General features: G+C 41.9%; 1 protein-coding gene across 1 annotated transcript in view; it reads left to right on the top strand.

Moving 5' to 3' along the window:
• The window catches only part of LARS2 (leucyl-tRNA synthetase 2, mitochondrial), a 146180-nt gene that overhangs the window by 48617 nt on the left and 78504 nt on the right, over positions 1–19059 (top strand). Inside the window, exons 7-8 of the mRNA XM_018565390.1 lie at positions 4457–4546; positions 14516–14659. Coding sequence (XP_018420892.1) covers positions 4457–4546; positions 14516–14659 — 234 coding nt within the window. The remainder of the gene's footprint in view (positions 1–4456; positions 4547–14515; positions 14660–19059) is intronic.

A 19059-nucleotide genomic window follows, 5' to 3' on the forward strand; every position in this document is an offset into this window, starting at 1 on the left:
ACCACTTGTGGATTCTGTACCTTTTACTGGAAAATTTTTGATTTTCAGGTTATGTGGGCATCTTTTCAAATTCCTTGCCAGATTCATAGGCATCCACAACATTGTTTCTGAGGGTCTTAGACAGTGCTTTTGATACTGGTATGATGACACCACACATGTTAATAGCAAAAAGGAGACCAAACCCTAGATATCTGAGGTTTAAATAAGACAGGTTCTGCCTGCATACACCCGAAGTTGGTTTTAATTATTGGCCCTGGAACATCCATTTCTATCGTTATGGATTTGAAGTGGTGGTAAATGTAGGGGCGTACTAATTTTTTCAATATGGCAAATCTGCATTTTTGTTAATTTAGATTGTGAAAATGAAGAAACAAAGTAAATTTGATATGCCATTTGTTCAAGTATATCACCTTTTATTTGTAGGCACTATTTGAATAGTTATTCACAAAGGAGCCGAAGGATCAAGCCGTGGCATCGGCTGATCCTTCGGCCCTCTTCAGCTGCCGTAACCCTTCTGTTTAGTCGAACAGAAGGGCTGCTGTACGGGCTATTCACAATAGCCTGTACAGCAGCCGAAGGAGGCCGAGCGGCTCAGCCGAGTCGAAGGCATATGCTTCGGCTCGACTGAGCCGAAGTGACAGCCAAAGCGGGGTGAATGGCGTGCCGAAGGCTGGCCATAAGCCCCTCAAATGACAGCTGGGCAGAGCGAGGTCACGGCTTGCTCAGCCCAGTTGCAATGACAGACCAGCATCCCCAAATGAACTGGGGACGCTGATCTGTCATTAAACAATAACTGGGCAGAGCTGGCCGTGACGTTTCGGCCGGCTCCACCCAGTTATTCATTGGCTGGGACCTTCAAGAAGACTCTAGCAGGTGCCGGCCAATAGGAAACAGTTGGGCAGAGCTAGCTGTCACTGCTAGCTCTGCCCAATTGTTTTTTCTTTTTTTTAAAAATATCTTTCTTTTTTACTTTTACTATTGCTCGGCAGCATTCGGCTGTGAATACTCACTGCCGTTCGGCCCCTATGAGAATAGGGACAAACCGCAGCGAGTGAGCTGCCGGAGCTTCGGCTCAGCTGATCCAGATGTTGGATTGGCTGAGTCGAAGTCCCTCTGCAGAGCATGTTCAGCTGACTGAAGGCAGCCGATGTACGGCTGATTTCAGTCGAGTCGGAGTGAATAGCCGAACGTCCTTTGGCTCTGTTCACTTTGGCTCGGTTATTCACTCGGCTGCCTTCGGCAGCTTAGTGAGTATCCCTGCTAATGTTTGCCTGTTCAAATATGTTGAAAAAGTCAATAATTTCCATGGGGTGTGCATATTTTTTCATACGATTGTAAACTACAAATTTAGCCATTTGCTTGGAGTTCAACTGTAGACATAAAAGCAGAAATGTGTTGGTTGCAGAAGGGTTAACCCCCCAGAAGGGTTAACAGACGTACCAAAACATCTTTGCTGGCACAACCTGACTCAACAAAAGTTTGTAATTGCATTCCAACCACTGTGGGCACCATGGAGAAAGGATTTCTCTCCTACTTAATGTATATGGCTAGCTTAACTCTGGGGCCATACAGAAACTGGTGTGTTTATGTTTAACTCTTGTGAGCTGTTGAACCATAAAAAGATGATTGTACCACCACTAATGTTGAGTTTGAGAGGGGTAAACAGTTTTGTACAGCCTTGTATGTACGGGGTTGTATTGATCTCAGATCGGATATTTGATAATAATGTTTTTCCTGTTCTTAATCTGAATGGACTTACAAAAAGCAGAGCCTTGAACTGCCCTTTTTCAGTAATCAGAAGGATGTTTTGGTACGTCTGTTTTAGTGCCACATAATGTGCCCAGGCTCTTCATGTGTCACATTAAAATGCATGTTTTGGTCCGAGCTGTGACAGTGGAATAGGAAGCAGTATTCCAAGCTGTTGTATCCTGCATAATGAATGTAATTGCAGCAGGCAGGTTAGACCTTTGTGGAAGAAGAGGTCTATGTAATGGCAAAAGGGAGGATGGCTGTCATGGTGTGCACTCTGCAAATTACATTGCTTTCCTTTTAACAGGCTTTCCAAATAGTATTGTTTGATGTATGAACATAATAATAATGATTTAGAAGCTTGCTACAAAATTTCAAGGCTACTTATAAAGTACATTCTTGATGTTTGATATCCAACTGGAGAGGATATTCAGCATGTAGAACAGTAAAATTGGAATATATTACAAGACCGCCAGAAGATCAACCCAAGTTGGACTTTGTAGATTTAAGCCAGTCATACACTTTTCATTTTTTCTTGTGTGTCTAAAAGAGAAAAACTGTTCGACTCTCCCATTCACACTATTGTAGGAACGATTGCAGATGATTGGCTACAGTCATTGTTAAGTGGAGAATTTTCGGACTGGCTTTTTTGACAAAAGGTAATTAAAAAAACGGCGTTCTGGCCGGGCCAAACACTGCTCACATTTTGTCCAAGTCAGCAGGACTTGAACAAAATATAAAGTGTATTTCCACTTTTGATGTCAAATTTGAGAAAACCCATCTATATGTTTGTGTTCTCATTCACATAGCGTACGTAATAATAATTTTTAAACAAATTTTTAACCTTTTGCATATTTCTTTGGTGAAGGCCTTTGTGCAGATTCCAGACTATTCTGAGCAGTTTGAAAGTGAAAGTAGAGGGACAAACTGAGGGGCAGACTGAGCTTCCTCTCATTAACATACATTGCTTTTAATTCTTTAACCCTTTGTTAGGACAAGACTGTCTTCAAATCTAGTTTACAACTGATAATGAGATCTTTCAGCACAGTACAGACAGGGTTCATTATAGTAAATATAACTTCCCACATATCCTTCCTTAACATTACGTAGGGGGGAATAGGTAGGATTTGTGGGCAAGTTTAAATCACTTAAAATTGTAAGGAGGAATTTATAAATATTTTTAGGTTATACAATGTGAATGAGAACATGTTCCAAATATAAAATAGGTGTTATCCCATTTTGGCTGCAAAAGCGGAAATAATGGGCATCTTTAACGTTCACAGAAAACTGGATGAAAGCGTTATGCTCTGAAGTCTAGGTTATTAAACTCTAGGTCATACCCCAATTATAAGATATCTAATATGTTGTGCATCATTCTAGAATGTACTTTTCTGGTGGTCATTTTGGAAAGTTAAAGTATACCTAAAGCCAAAACTTTTTTTAGTTTTGGATAGAACACACACACTTACATACACTTTAGGCAAGGGGCTGCAGGTATATTGGATAATGTTCTAACAGCTTGAGAATTAGTAGATTTGGCCTTTGCTATTTTCAAGCAGCGGAAATCAATATCATGTAAGTCAGACCTGCTTGACACTGTGGCGTTTCAATTACTGGTGAACTCGGTCTGTCAAGGATCAGCAGGAAGAGGTGTGCATGGATGTAATTGCTCTTCAAATCTTGTTCCTAACTGTGAAGAAATATTGTTCTGAGCAGATTGTGGCATGTGTCTAAAACCAGTATTTTTAGGATAAAATACACTAAAATGAAATTTAGTGCACAGAAACAGAATATAATACCCAACTTTTGGATACAATATGAAAGATGGGGTCATGCAGGGTAAATAGATACCAAAAATGTCAAGCCTTAAAATTGCGTGTGGCCGTCAAACCGCAAAAAACTACAATACCCAAAATTTCCCATGTAATTGCCGGCAATCTAGCAGCGGCACCGTGCAACTCATGGCGTCACTAAGCTCCCCCTTCCCTATGTTGTCTGTGTTTTGTGATTTGCACAGCCTGACTGGGAAAAACTTTCTCTGTGCCCTGATGCTCCCAAAGACGTAGATGGCATAAGAGGGGCTGATCGACACCATGCAACTTATGATGTTGATCAGCTGATAAATGGCATTGAGATATACAGATCTTTGGAAGCAGCATTGTAAGTTTTATTATTTCTGTAATTATTTTTCAGAGCATCGGGTTTGTATTCTAGCTGTAGTTTTTGCTAGACATGTCGTTGCTGTCATAGACAGTGCGGCAAACTGAGCACACCTGAAGGAGTTGTAAAGTCCCATGCTGCTTTCTTATAGCATCATTTCACAGCTCCCTTGCTCACAAGCGAGCTGACAGCATTGTCTTCACCATCCGTTTCATTCCCCAGTCTCCGCAGTTGTGTTGAAGGTGAAGCAAAACTTGTGAGGTTCATGCTGATTCTTCAAACTTGTCACAAGCTGGAATTCCGAGTGACATCAGAGTCCCTAAACACTGTTCTTCTTAACAAGTGAGCTTCCCCTTCAACACTTGATGGAGTTCTATTTATAGAGCTGCAGTACTTGGCATGGTAAATTAAAATCATGATTTAGGATTCAGTAATAGTGGCATGGATTAATCTATATATTAATTGAAGTCACATGTAATGGTATGCTTGATATAAACTGGAAAGTGTTAAGTATGTGATGGGTTAATTATTTTTTTGCTCTTTACAGGAAATTACAACTTGTTCACCAGAATATTACAAATGGACTCAATATCTGTTTGTCAAAATGTATGAAGCTGGACTTGTATACCAGAAGGAGGTAGGTAACAGATAAGCTGCCCATTTGAATTCAGTGCACAAGGACTGAAAGTGTAACTATACTCCAAGGGGTCCATTTATAATGACATTACAACCACTTAATGGAGATAGAGGAGCACAGAAATTGCCTAGGTTTCTCTGAGCCATCTAGCAGCTGCAGTGCCATGCAAACATTTATAATTCAGCCCCCAACTGTTAGTTCTCAAGGTCAGTTATGTTTATTGCAAGGATTTTAGTAAACTTAATTGAAAAGTTTTTCCTGTTGCTGTCTTGCTGAAAGTTACACATGTATTCTATTCACTTCCTTTTTCCTGAATGTTGAGTAGGAGGGCCTACCCTCTGTGTTGCTGTATGCTATATTCACATGTTCAGTCCCAGTGAACAAGAAAGAGACAGAATGCTGGATAAAGAAACAACATTTCTTGGCAAAGCATTTCTTTACATGCTTGCCCAAACACTTAGCCATTATGTTTCCAAACAGCTAGCTCCGTCTCTCTCAGCTTGGCTTCCCAGAACTTCCTGTCCAGGACAAGATCACAAGAGTCAAAGCAGTCTCCAGCAGATGTCCATCTACTAGCTTGGCAAAGGAAGGAGGAGGAGAGGGGAGCAGGGGAATGGCTGCTGTGATGTGCCCGCGTTTGTGGAGAAACAAACAGCTTGCTAGCACACACAAGGGTGGCTCCATAGGACCCTGCAAGGGAAAGGCTCCATCCTAAAACAGGATATCAGGACCAGTGCTCAGGGGACCAGCTGAAACAACACTTATTACTTATCTGCAAATTAAGGAAACCTCTCATTGCATTATGGGAGTTTGTTTGGCTGAGCATTTTCTCAGTTTCAGAGTTGCTAATTAGAGTGAACAAACACGGAAAATGAATGAAAAACGTATTTATCCTTTAAGATTCTGCATTGCTTAGAAAATTATATTTTTTAATGAATTAAACCCTGTTTTTTTGTTTTTTTATTATGTCGATATTACTCCTCATGCCAGCATACTACATGTTCAGGTGGTGGAGCTGACCCGTAATATGCTGTCATGAGGAGTACCAGGAAATGTATATATATTATAAATTCTTCCGATGTATACGTTAATTAAGTTTTTTTTATATTTACTCAAATTAAGAAGCAAACAGTTCTGGATTGGAGCATAAATACTTATTGGATGACAGTGAAATAACCTACTAATTGTCATGTCATATACAATCCTGCTGGGGAATGTCCTCGCTTTTATGAAAAGAAAAACAAAAGCCATTCTTAAGAGAAAAGTGGATGAACTGAGAGTGTCCCTAGAATGAGCATACAGGGTTATTACTTATACACAGGGCTGTACCACCAATGAGGGCAAACTGAGGCACCTGTTTTAGGAGTCACTCATGGAGGTACATGGGGGATGGTACTGAGGCTGCAGTGTCCATTTTGCAACCTCCATCCTGAGTGCAGCTCAATAACATTGAGTCTGATAAAATCACAGTTACAGTGTTCATGAGCTCCCTGGCAAGACTGTGGCTGTTAAACAGGCAGGAGCAGCGGCTGACCCTCTTCAGTGATGCAGAGCCTTTTAACAGTGCCGGCTCAGTGGGTAGAGAGAGTGCTCAGGTGTAATCCTCAGGAAAGCATCGCTGCCTGCTATTCTCTGGGATACAACGCTGCCTATGTGTATGTGCAGGCAGCACGCACACAAACACACACGCATCCTCATGCAACATCCGCTCCTGGCATGTCCCTGCATGGACCCCAAATGTTCTCATAATTATTATTATATAGAATCATTATTATGAACAGTTAATACCTTGTTTTTGCTTTTCACATATAACCATGTAGAATAATAACATAAGAATAATATAGGATACAAAAACTTGCTGAAAAAAGAAATTCCTGCTTACATTTTTTTGCTTTATTTTGTAATTATTGTCATTTTTTATTTAGTTTCAAAAAAATGTATGGGAGTTTGTATTTGGATAACCTAGTATATTTTTTAAACAATTGTTAAAAATAGAATCATTAATATGAATAGTTAATACCTTGCTTTTGTTTTTAACATATAACCACAAAGAAAACTACTAGGATACAAAAAGTTGGAAGGTTCATTCATTATATAATTTTTTTGTGAGAGGTTTTATTTAGAATACCTGCTGTACTATTGGAACAATTATTATGGTCTTCAATTAAGATTTTTTTCTTTTACTTTGGGGTCCCCAAATGGCGGATCATGGTCCAGGCATGGAGTGAGCAGTGGTTCAGTGTAAGGGGGCACACTGATGGGGACAATTATTAGTTGCACCCATCAGAGTACCTGCTTTCATTCGTTGTCCGCATCAGAGTGGTCCCTTACTTTAAATACAAACATAAAGGGGCACTCTGATGGGGACAGCTAATGATTAGTTGCCCCCATCAGAGTTCCTGCTTACATTAGTTGCTCACATCAGAGTGGCCCCTTGCATTAAAGACAAACAAAAAGGGGCACTCTGATGGGGACAGCTAATGATTAGTTGCCCCCATCAGAGTTCCTGCTTACATTAGTTCCCCCCATCAGAGTGGCCCCTTACATTAAATACAAACATAAAGAGGCATTCTGATGGGGACAGCTAATTATTAGTTGCCCCCATATAAGTTCCTGCTTACATTAGTTGCCACCATCAGAGTGGTCCCTTACATTAAATACAAACATAAAGAGGCACTCTGATAGGGACACCTAATTATTAGTTGCCCTATTGGAGCTCCCCCTTATTTTTGTTGCATTCACACCAGATGCGTTAGAGCTGCTCTGGCCGCTTTTTCCAGTGCAGCCGCAACACTAGACGAGACACTTTGCCTTGTTACGAATGGGCTCAGTTCACACCACCACCAGGTTGCGATTGTGTGTGCTGTAAAAAGTACTGTTTGCGGGCCACAACTGCATCACATTGCACTGTCCCCATAGAACTTAATGAAATGTCACTCATGACATTTCAATAAAGTTGTAACAAAAATAAAGAGAAATAAACAACGGGATCGGCACATCAGCACTTTGCCTGGGAACACACACCAGCAGCGGTGCATTGTAGTACAACCACTGGTGTGAATGCAGCCTAAATGGTGGACCACGGTACAGACACGGACTAAGTGACCATTCTGTCTGGACCCGTAATTCGGACCTTGGCTTTAAGAAAATTTTACTCATCTGACCTCCTTAACTTTTAATTTGCTACCCCTGTTCTACGTGGCATTTCATGTAGGAGCTGACCCTGGCAATCAGTAGTTAGTAAGAACAGAGAGGACTGCGGGAACTATTAAAATACTAAAGTAACCGCTGTAGCCGACAGCTGGTATTATAACCTGTCAGAGGAGACAGACTTGGCTTCTTCAGTGCTGCCAGCAGCTGCTGTAAGATGTCTTTTCTCCCCCATCCTGATATACAATGACCGGAGCCTGAGCTACCTAATAGTATTGCCATGTGGAGGGTTTGCCTATAAGTATACAAATTGTAACTTTAGGGAGGGCCAGCATTTGCATAGCCACATTTGGAGGGATTCAATCAAAGCAACATTTAAACAAATAATTATCAGTTAACACTGGTTTGCAGGTCTGCTGTCTCAATGTAGGACATTCTTTGCTTTACAGCCTCCCTATCAGCTTCCATCCACAACTGAGTAACTTGTTAGGCATTTCCTGAAGCACGACAATGCTCACCTTGAGGATTTCCATTATCTTCAATAGTGGCTGTTGTGTTGTGCTGCTGCTTGTTGCCTGAAAAAGTATATGAGCTTTTTCTGGGCAGAATTTCATATTTCTGGTTCCATATACTTCAATGGGAGCAGCTTAAAATGTGTGGCGCAAGCAGTTTAGCACATTTTTCACATTTTTTTGTGCACTTAACAACCCGTGCTCTTCTCCCAGCAACCTCTGGCCTTTGAACAAAATTGAGGATTTAGGAGTGTAATTGCTGGGTGTGGAGACTTTCATTTGCCTGATGAGGGCACACAGGAGCCTCTATGACACCAGTGATGCCCATTACAAGAACTGTGGCAGTGGACCTGGAAAGAAATTGGGTGTGAAGTTTTCCCGGATTGGAAGCTCCAAAGACACCACAACACCACCCAGCAAAACCAGAAAGCAGATACAAGGACGATGACAACATATGATGTCACAGATGATACTTATTTCCATCGGCCAAAACAAAAACTCCTGAAGCTTGAAAACATGTGAAAAATGCTTCATAATTGCCTGCAAATGCTCTAGTGTGAATGGGGGCTCAGACTTGTAGACCGCAAGATTCAGCAGAGGTCATAAAGCCAGACCTTCACTTTTATACGGCTCAACAGCTGGAGTTCCCAGAATACCCAACTGTATGTTTTGTATTTAGCTTAAGTACAAATATGCTCTAGGTAAGGCTGTGTTTCTGTTGAATGTGATCTGTTTTGGGGTGCCTTGATTTTAATAGCCAACTAAATCATAAAATAAGAGTTGGGTTTATTTACAAATAGAGATATACATAACTACAATTCATTAATATGGAGAGGGAATATGGATGCAGAGGCAGGGAAAGGAATTGGGTTCTTGATCATTCTGCTAGCACCATCATTCTAACTCATTCACAAATGCCAGGGCATTTTGTCTCTCTTTGAAACACCCCCATCAAGCTTGTCCCAGCAAACCATATTTTTGCTTGCAGAGTCCAGAAAGACTTGTTCAAGTGGTCATGAAGGGTTACCACTGTTCTGTTTGTGAGTTGGGTTTGTTCACACTACAAGCCCTCAGCATGCTGCAATACTAAACAGGTGTGGGCAGTAAATACCAGTAGGGGCCTGGGTAACGACCCTCAGCATGTATTCATCCATCAGTGCCACTGCTCCAAAAGCCCTTGTTGTTTGATCCTCATCTGACTTTTCAGAAAGCCACATGTAGATTGATCTTTCAGGAGGCAGAAATGAGCTTTATACCCAAGTTACATCATAGATATAATTTTTATCAGATCCAACAATCTTCTTTATACATTACCTGGCCAAAAAAAGTCACCACCTGGATTTAGCTAAGCAAATAGGTAAGGGCTATAGGGGTTTCTTCAGTTGGTCAGGTCTAGCCTCTACAATGTTATGTGCGTAAGAAATGAGGTCAGCTGCCTACCTGAATATACTAAATGATCAGGGTTTTCCATCAATGGATTTTTCTTCCCTGATGGCACGGTCATATTTCAAGATGACAATGCCAGGATTCATCGGACTCAAATTGTAAATGAGTGGTTCAGGGAGCATGGGACATCATTTTAACATGGATTAGCCACTACAGTGCCCAGACCTTAACCCCATTGAGATTCTTTGGGATGTGCTGGAAAAGATTTTACGCAGTGGTCCGACTCTGTGACATTGCATAAGCTTATCAATGCCACGGTGAATGCATACCGTAATCAAAGCTAAACTCGATCCTACGAAATATTAGAGTGGGTGACTTTTTTTGGGGGGCCAGGCAGTATATATTTCAAGCCAGGTAAATTCTACTTTCACTATTAGTGCATTATTTGTATCTGACATGATCACACTTTAGAAAGAGAACAATCCTTCTCGTGAAAGAAACTTGCTATTCTGTGTCCCATGCCTCTGCCAGGACACTTGGCCCTAGCTTCTTGTGTGTGATCAGAAAAATGAAATCAACTAAATCTCAGTGGCCTTGAAAATGTATTCTAAAACTACATTTGGAGATAAAAGTGAATTAGCATATAGCAGTATTAAATAGAAATGTAATCACAGTTTAATTTTATTCATATTTATTCAATATTTAATGAAAGAAACGTCTTTATCAATCTTTGTCGTTTCCTTTCATCAGAAAGCTCTGTCCCCTATTTTTCATGTCCCTCGGAATCATATGGTGTGACAAGGCTGTTTCTGTGTTTCCTTGAAGAGTCTGTCTTCTTTCCAAAAAGGAATTGAAATGGCCAAGACGGAAAGCCTTGATGATTCATAGCAATTTTCATCCAGTAGCTGGTGTTCTGATTGAATGAGCCCAGGAGAACATTTGTTCCTCTCGCTGTTATTATTGTATTTGGTTCCTGGCTGCTCATCACTGCTCAGTGTTCTTTTTGCAGTTAATCAAATGAGTTATTTGTGCAATTTTGATGTGCATTTTGTTTCCATAATTTCTTCCTTGTTTTTTTTGTGAACTTGATATTTAATAAGATTATGGCAGTTGTAGTATTGCACAACACGTTATTTAAAATACTGATTATTGGCTTAAAATACACCTAAATGTCAGTAGAGCAATATGGGGGCTGCCATTGCTGGCCCTCCTCTGTAATTGCTAGCACTTCTGAGTCACTGACTTGGAATAAGCATGTAGCTCAATAAAAAGTCAAATAAAAGTCAGAAGTCCTTGTCATTATGCTTTTCTGGGCTCAAACTAATGAAACTAAAGCACCAGCATGACAGCAACTATAATTTTCATTAGGAGAGGTCATGATGGCCTACATATTTCTCTGTGTCAGGTGAGTGTGTGTGTGTGTATAATATCTATATCTACTGTATATATCTATAGATATACAGGTGAAACTCGAATAATTAGAATATCGTGCAAAAGTAATTGCAGTAAGTGCTGCAAAAGGGGCCCAAACCAAGTACTTTTCAGAGGTCCGATATTGTTCTATGTACAATCCTTGTTTTATTGATTGCATGTAATAATCTACTTTTTTGAGGTTGTGGATTTGGGGTTCTTGGGGTTTTCATGAGCTGTAAGCCATAATCATCACAATTATGACAAATCACGGCTTGAATTATCTTGCTTTGCATGTAATGAGTCTATCTCATATATTAGTTTCACCTTTTAAGTTGCATTAGTGAAATAAATGAACTTTGCACGATATTCTAATTATTCGAGTTTCACCTGTATATCTATAGATATATAGATATAGATACACACACACACACACACTATATTACCAAAAGTATTGGGACGCCTGCCTTTACACGCACATGAACTCTAATGGCATCCTAATGGCATCCCAGTCTTAGGGTTTAATATTGAGTTGGCCCACACTTTGCCGCAATAACAGCTTCAACTCTTCTGGGAAGGCTGTCCACAAGGTTTAGGAGTGTGTCTATGGGAATCTTTGACCATTCTTCCAGAACTGCGTTTGTGAGGTCAGGAACTGATGTTGGACGAGAAGGCCTGGCTCCCAGTCTCTGCTCTAATTCATCCCAAAGGTGTTTTATCGGGTTGAGGTCAGGACTCTGTGCAGGCCAGTCAAGTTCCTCCACCCCAAACTCGCCCATCCATGTCTTTATGGACCTTGCTTTGTGCACTGGCGTGCAGTCATGTTGGAACAGGAAGGGGGCATCCCCAAACTGTTCCCACAAAGTTGGGAGCATGAAATTGTCCAAAATTTCTTGGTATGCTAATGCCTTAAGATTCCCTTCACTGGAACTAAGGGGTCAAGCCCAACCCCTGAAAAACAACCCCACACCATAATCCCTCCTCCACCAAACTTTACACTTGGCACAATGCAATCAGGCAAGTACCGTTCTCCTGGCAACCGCCAAACCCAGACATGTCCATTGGATTGCCAGACAGAAGCGTGATTCGTCACTCCAGAGAACACATCTCCACTTCTCTAGAGTCCAGTGGCGGCGTGCTTTGCACCACTGCATCCAACGCTTTGCATTGCACTTGGTGATGTAAGGCTTGGATGCAGCTGCTCAGCCATGGAAACCCATTCCACGAAGCACTATACGCACGTGCAATATTTTGGTCTTCTTTTAAACAAAACATTGAATTACAGCAGATATTTTCTCAATTTTTGGTAAAATGTGAATGGAAAAAAAAATTGCGGTATTTCTTTTGTTTGATTTCTAATCTAATGGTTTTTTTTCATGTGAGTTCCCAACATGCGTTGCCAGGTTTGGGTTACTCATAGGCAGAAGACAATGCTTGCCAGACTTTCATACAAACAGTGTTTAATCTGAAAGATCTTGCTACAAACAGAAATTATCATTTTCATAACAAACATTGGGCAGTGCCAGATATAAAAGTTATATTTCTAGGTCCAGAAAATGCATATTCTGAAGTATTGGAAGAGTAAAATGTACTCTTCCCAATACTTAGAGCTGGTGCGGGACACTGCACATGTCACACGCTGGCTCTATAGATGGAGAGCTGATACAAACCGCTGATGGCTCAACTCATGGTTTTACTCCCTTCAGAGAGCTGTCAATCACCACTCCCCGCAGGAATTCCCCTCTCTGCTACTCAGGGATCACTGGAGCAACAAACGGGAGGGCAGAGCTGGCTCTAGCTCTAGAGAGGCAGAGCCACCTGTCAATTAGGCAGTGGGGTGGATCGTTCCTGGCTGCAGCGAGGTTTTGTGCTTTCAGCAAATAGTGGGCAGTAGCCCACTAGATGTTGACTTTGGGTCACAGGAGTATATTAGCAAATGTACTCCTGTGACCCAAAAGAGGACAAAAGCCAAAAAAAAGTTTGGCTTTAGTTCTCTTTTAAGTATTTACATATTATACTTAATACTTATACTTAAAGGATATCTAACTCAAGAACAAACATTATATATGTTGCAGCTTACCAGTCATTAGATGCAACATGTTGTGGCTGCATTAGTTTATATTTTTTAGCCTAAGAACATTGTCAGCAAGTACAGAAAATACCTGCTAATCTTGCCAGAGATGCCCAGAGATGCAGTGTCCTTGTAATTTCCTGTAAATTGAACTGAAAGCAAGTGCAATGTGTCAATTGATGCGTTCAGCGAGAGTGATTGATTTCTAACCGCATGTAAACGCATGCAGTGTGCCGGCGATCAAATGCAACGTCTGTCACTCAATCATTAACTTGAATGGGTGACAGCTACCACTTGTAAATGACAGATTAGGAATTCCTGCTGCAGGAAATTGCATGTTCCTGATGCAGGAATCCCTAAATACACCCATATTACAGATGTGAATAGAGCCTAAAGGAAAAACAAATGCAGCCACCACATCTAAGGATGGGTAAGTTGCAATATATGACATTTTTGGTTTGGGGTTTAGATACACTTTAAGCAGTAAATCATCTTTTAAATAAGTCCTCCCTGGGCTCTGTGATTGCAGTCCTTTAGAGCAGGCCTTCTTAAACTTTCTCTACTCGTGACCCCTTTTTGGCCGAGGAATTTTTTTAGGGACCCCAAATCTCTCTCCCTTCCCCAGCACCAGTCAGTGTGTCTCTCCCTTCCCCAGCACCTGTTAGCGTGTCTCTACTCTTCTCTCCCTTCCCCAGCACCTGTTAGCGTGTCTCTCCTCTTCTCTCCCTTCCCCAGCACCTGTTAGCGTCTCTCTCCTCTTCTCTCCCCCCAGCACTAGTCAGTGTCTCTCTCCTCTTCACTCCCTTCCCCAGCACCTGTCAACGTCTCTCTCCTCTTCCCTCCCCCCCCCCAGCACCAGTCAGTGTGTCTCTCCTCTTCTCTCCCTTCCCCAGCACCTGTCAGCGTCTCTCTCCAGCGTCGGTCAGTGTGTCTCTCTCCCCCCAGCGTCGGTCAGTGTGTCTCTCTCCACCCAGCGCCTGTCAGCGTCAATGTAAAAAAAAAAACCTTCCAGCACACACGTGCTCAGGAAGGTACCAAGTGCACAGGTGGGGCCGCGACCTTAAAAACTACACTACACTGCAAATTATACATTAAACTGAAATAAAACAATCTAGCTTGGAGCCCAGACCTCCTCGGCCGTCTGGTCCCCCTCACACAAGTATCGGCCATACCCTCCTGATGGCAGTCCTGGCCGGGGACTCGGATCCCGACCCCCCTGTTCACTTGTGGGACCCCATATGGGGTCGCGACCCACACTTTAAGAAGCACTGCTTTAGAGTAAGTGTTCTTTAACTACAAAAATTTTCTTAGGCAAAGTTACCCATTGTTTAATGTTCATAGGCAGCCTTTTTCTTTATTGTTTACATTCTGTAAAGGGACTAAAGGATTACAAGAGAACAGGTTCATACATTGACAGTTCATGTGTATTTCTTATTGCAGGCCTTGGTGAACTGGGATCCCGTAGATAAGACTGTGCTTGCCAATGAGCAGGTCGATGAAAATGGTTGTTCTTGGCGCTCTGGAGCAAAGGTGGAGCAGAAGTATCTGAAGCAGTGGTTCCTTAAAACGACAGTTTTTGGAAAGGTATGAAGCATCGCACAAAAACGGATATTAACTGAAACAAGACGCAAATGACAACCACATACATTTATAACCAGCCTTTGTAGCAAGGTGCACATGGAAGGCTTGCACCACTACAAAACACAAAAAAAGCCTTCTGGCTTCCTCAGGGGAGCCTCAAAATTTTCGCACAGCATTATGCCTCACCATGGTGCATGCGTGCCAGGCTGTCTCTGCTCTTGCTGCGTAGATTCACCTTCTCTATTTCTCCTGGTGTCCATTGTCATTTTCAAAATAGAAAGTGAGGGAAAATACAAAACATTCTGAGATGTTACACGAACTGTAGGTAAGCGTAATTATTTCCAGGGGGGCATTTATTCTGGTGACTGTGTAGAGGTTTTCTCTACTTGTTCCTTCTCTGTGGCATGAAGTAAAGACAAACCTCCCTAGAGGGACACAGACAACCAAAAACTGACAGGGGTGTGGTACTCCTTCTCTACTAAAACTGAAAAATGTTTTGGCTATACATACACTTTAGGCACATCCACAAAATGACAATATCCAATCAGGTTTAGAAATCATAGCCCATTGAAGTTTATTTAAGATGGGGTAGAAATGTGTATACAGCACCACACAGATTAATTAACATTAAAAAAACGCTGGTGTGTGGCTGGGTTTAGAACGTGTAGTGATTTTATTGCACAATGGTCTATGTAGCATCAAAAATGAAAGCAAAGATAATTTAAAGCAGAACTGTTACAAATTGTACTAGCCCTGGCAGTGGGGCTACCCCCACACTGCAAGGGTTAGGTGTTTTAAAAAAAACAAAAACAAAAGTTATACTGACCTGATCCTCCAAGGCGGCTTGCTCTTAGATCGGTCCCCGGAGCCTCACTCTCCCTCCACTGCAGTGGTCTAAGGTCCCTGAGTCATCACGTTCTAGACGCAGTGTATAAGACATGAGGACACCGAGGGACATACCATCACTGCAGCATAGAACGAGACAGGCTTCAGGGAGCACTGTCACAGCCAGTCGGCTCAGGGGATAGAGTGAATATAACTTTGTCATTTTTTACCCTAAGCAAAAATGTGCAGTTAAGCCCTTGCACTGTGGGGGAAGCCCCACTGTAAGATTTGATCACATTTTTACCTGGAGTTGTTCCTTAAGCCCCCTTCTTGATATTCCTTTCACCTTAGATATTCGTAGAAGAATATTTTTTATTTCCAGTATTGATATTGTGACAAAAATATTAGCAATTTACAGTGCACCTAGTTCCAGTCTTACCGATCCCTGTTCCCCAGAATTGAATGTCCTTACTGCCCTCACACACACCATAAGGTTATTGGAAGAAGAAGCCATTTAACCTACCAGTGTGTTCTTGGATGGTTTTTACAAGGCTACATCCCATCAGGCATTAAACAAACCAGTGCTGCCTTGTCAGATTATGTGCCATGTAGAGGGTTACATGTAAACACAAAGGAATTGCATTTAAAATACATTTTGGGCTTCAGTGCCAGTGAGTCATCACCCTCAGACTTTGCTGAAATGACATAAGCTTTGAACAAATAGCTCAATTTTCACATCTGCCTTTTTCATGTTTGTTTAATGCTTTCTTCCACCTGCCGGCTTCCAGCAAGCATTGAAGTACAGGACGGAGCCTTTTCATTAGAGTGAACTGTGGTCCTACCTGTGCATAGTTTGCAATGCACTGATTACTTCTTATTTCTGGTGCTGCTGCAAATGACAGATTACCTGGAATTATATGGCGTATTTCCTTAATAACATACACACATGTATTCAGTAGACAAAGTAGAAACTTCTAAGAATGTGATTCAAATCGGCGGCTTTGCATATGTAAGAGACTTGGGTAGACATAAGATGTTGCCATGGTGACTGTTCTCCACATGTTAGTCTTTGATGCAAAATTTCCGTGTTTTTGAGGACTCTTTGTGATTGTCAGCAATTGTGTTCCCCTGAGGAATACAATGAAATTATTCCCAATAGAAGCTAGCTTTTGCAGCACAGAGCTAATTTTTAGCTGTGCTAAATTAGTTTGTTGGCGTATGATATGACTCAATTTCTAGCTGATATTAGTATGATGGTGCGTTTAAAGATGTTAAATCAGATTCAATGTGTTATTTTAGTAAGAAAGTTTGGAACTTGGAGTTTTCGATTACTTCAAGCACTGTACCTAAAAATGCCTTCAAACTTGGGAGCTCCGTGTGTATTTCTAAGGGCCTGTTGAGCGCTCCCTGATACCCAAGGACAAGATGAGTCCATGGAGCTGTATGGCATAATCATAAAATGAATGTGGGTTGCAGCATTGGTGATGTAGTGCTAAGTCACCCTGAAGGATAACTCCACATTTGATTTTAAAATATTTGATCTAAAAATTTTACGGATTCACCAAAATTTATCTGCCGAAAATTGCACTTTTTGCAAAATGCCGAAAGGGCCATCTTCCGCTGAAATAGCGGTGCATCCCTGCTTTCTCTCCTCCCCGCTCGGCACTGCTCTGTGTCCCAGGGGGAGGAGAGAAACTGTCACAGGAGGCCGAGCGGTGCGAAGGAAGAGAGCGCAGTGATGGGCCATAGTCTCTCAGCCTCCTGTAAAAGACTGGGAGAGTGGCGGTGTGGGACAGCTGACAGCTGTCTCCGCCCCAACACCTCCGCTCCCCTTATCTGTCAAAGGAGGCTGAGTTCTCCTCCTCCCCCGCCTCCCTCAGCCTCCTGAGACAGATTAGGAGAGCAGCGGTGTAGGGGCGGAGACAGCTGTCACCGAAGACTGGGCTGGCGGTGCGGGGGAGGAGTCAGCTGTCAGAGGTGTTTAAGCTCTCCTCCCGACTAGAGGTCACCACCTAAAACTGGTAGAAAAAAAATTCAAATACAAGGAGCGAAGGGGGTTCTTCTCAGTATGTGCAGTAAGGCCCCATTCACACTGAGCGATTCGCAAATCGCGCGTTTGTCACGCGATTTGCATTTTGCGCGATATCGCGCAAATGCTTGCATTGAGCAAGCTAGAATCGCAGCAAAATCCGCTCCAAAAATGGTCCTGCTGTAGGGACGCACGACCGCGACAGCGACGGACAGAGCCCCATTGCCATGCATTGCAGAGCAATATCGCGCGGTAAATAGCCGCGATATCGCGGAAATTACCGCGCGATAAATCGCTCAGTGTGAATGGGGCCTTAGAGTCTGGAGCTCGCTGCCACAAGCAGTGATTTCAGCAAATAGTGTGGAATCATTCAAGAAGCTTTTGGACGATTTCCTGAGAGACCATAAACAATATTTCCCCAGAGCCCCCGACAGTAAAGTAAAAAAAATGTTTAAAAAAATTTAATAAAAATAAACTTAAATTTAAAAAAATTAAAAAGTTTATAAAAAATAAGTAAAAATAAAATATTTAAAGACATTTGAAAAGGTTTGAAAAAAACATTTTCGGTTTTGGCCTGACATTTTTTTTCATTTCGGTTTTGAAATTTTCATTTTGGTGCACCTCTAAAAATATATAACTGCCGCACAAGACATTCTTGTAGTTCAATGTTAAAATTCTATTTAGGTCTATACCCACTTATGATTTTCTAGACCTGGTAAGATCTCAGGCATGGATTCTCTGTGTAAGTGCTTACCCTAATTGTGTATAAACATGGTATGTCAAAGGCTAACCTGAGATGGGGGAATTGAGGGAAAATTCTAGCAATATTCAACGAATATTATTTTAGTAAGCAATATTCTTTATAAAAATTATTCTAAATAATTGAACTACTAGAAGTACCTTAAGGGGTGAGTTTAGGATTTAAAATACAAACTTCTCAGCTTACCCTCCCTACCTTCCTAGTTCTTAATCCCCTGCCCTCGTTCCTATTTGAAGTATAACTCAGGGCAATACTTTTTTTTTAAAGATCTGGATAGAAGGCCAAGAGGGTTGGAACTACTGTCAGGTTTATTTTCCCTGTCTTTGTCCCCCTTAGGAAGATTCACTTTCTCTAATTATTCTGATCAACAATGTCACTGGAAATGAAACCCTAAATTTTGAGTTGTCACTAGAGTAGGGAGGACATCTTTTAATGGAGACACTGTCTAAGAGGGCATTTCCCACACATTGTAAAATTATCCTCTTTATGTTATGCCTACGGGACAGGAAGTGAAGGGAAGTCTCTCTAACAGAACATTGATCTGAATAAAAAAATCAAAGCGGTTGTAACATCTTGTCCAGGGCTGCAAAAAAAATAGCCCAGGGCTGTAGCTAGGGCGAGGCGACTGAGGCACTCGCCTCAGGTGCGGGGGGCGCAGCCAGGGCTCAGCGTGGCAGGGAGAAGTGGGTCGGTACAGCCTGCAGCTTTTCCTCTGGATCCCCGCTGCTCTCCCCTGCCTGTATGGGCAGAGGCAGCAGGAATCTGAGGAGAAGTGAAGCGCTGAAGCCA

The sequence above is a fragment of the Nanorana parkeri genome, unplaced genomic scaffold (assembly GCF_000935625.1).
Source record: "Nanorana parkeri isolate BGI_ZX_2015 unplaced genomic scaffold, ASM93562v1 scaffold840, whole genome shotgun sequence".
NCBI lineage: Eukaryota > Metazoa > Chordata > Amphibia > Anura > Dicroglossidae > Nanorana > Nanorana parkeri.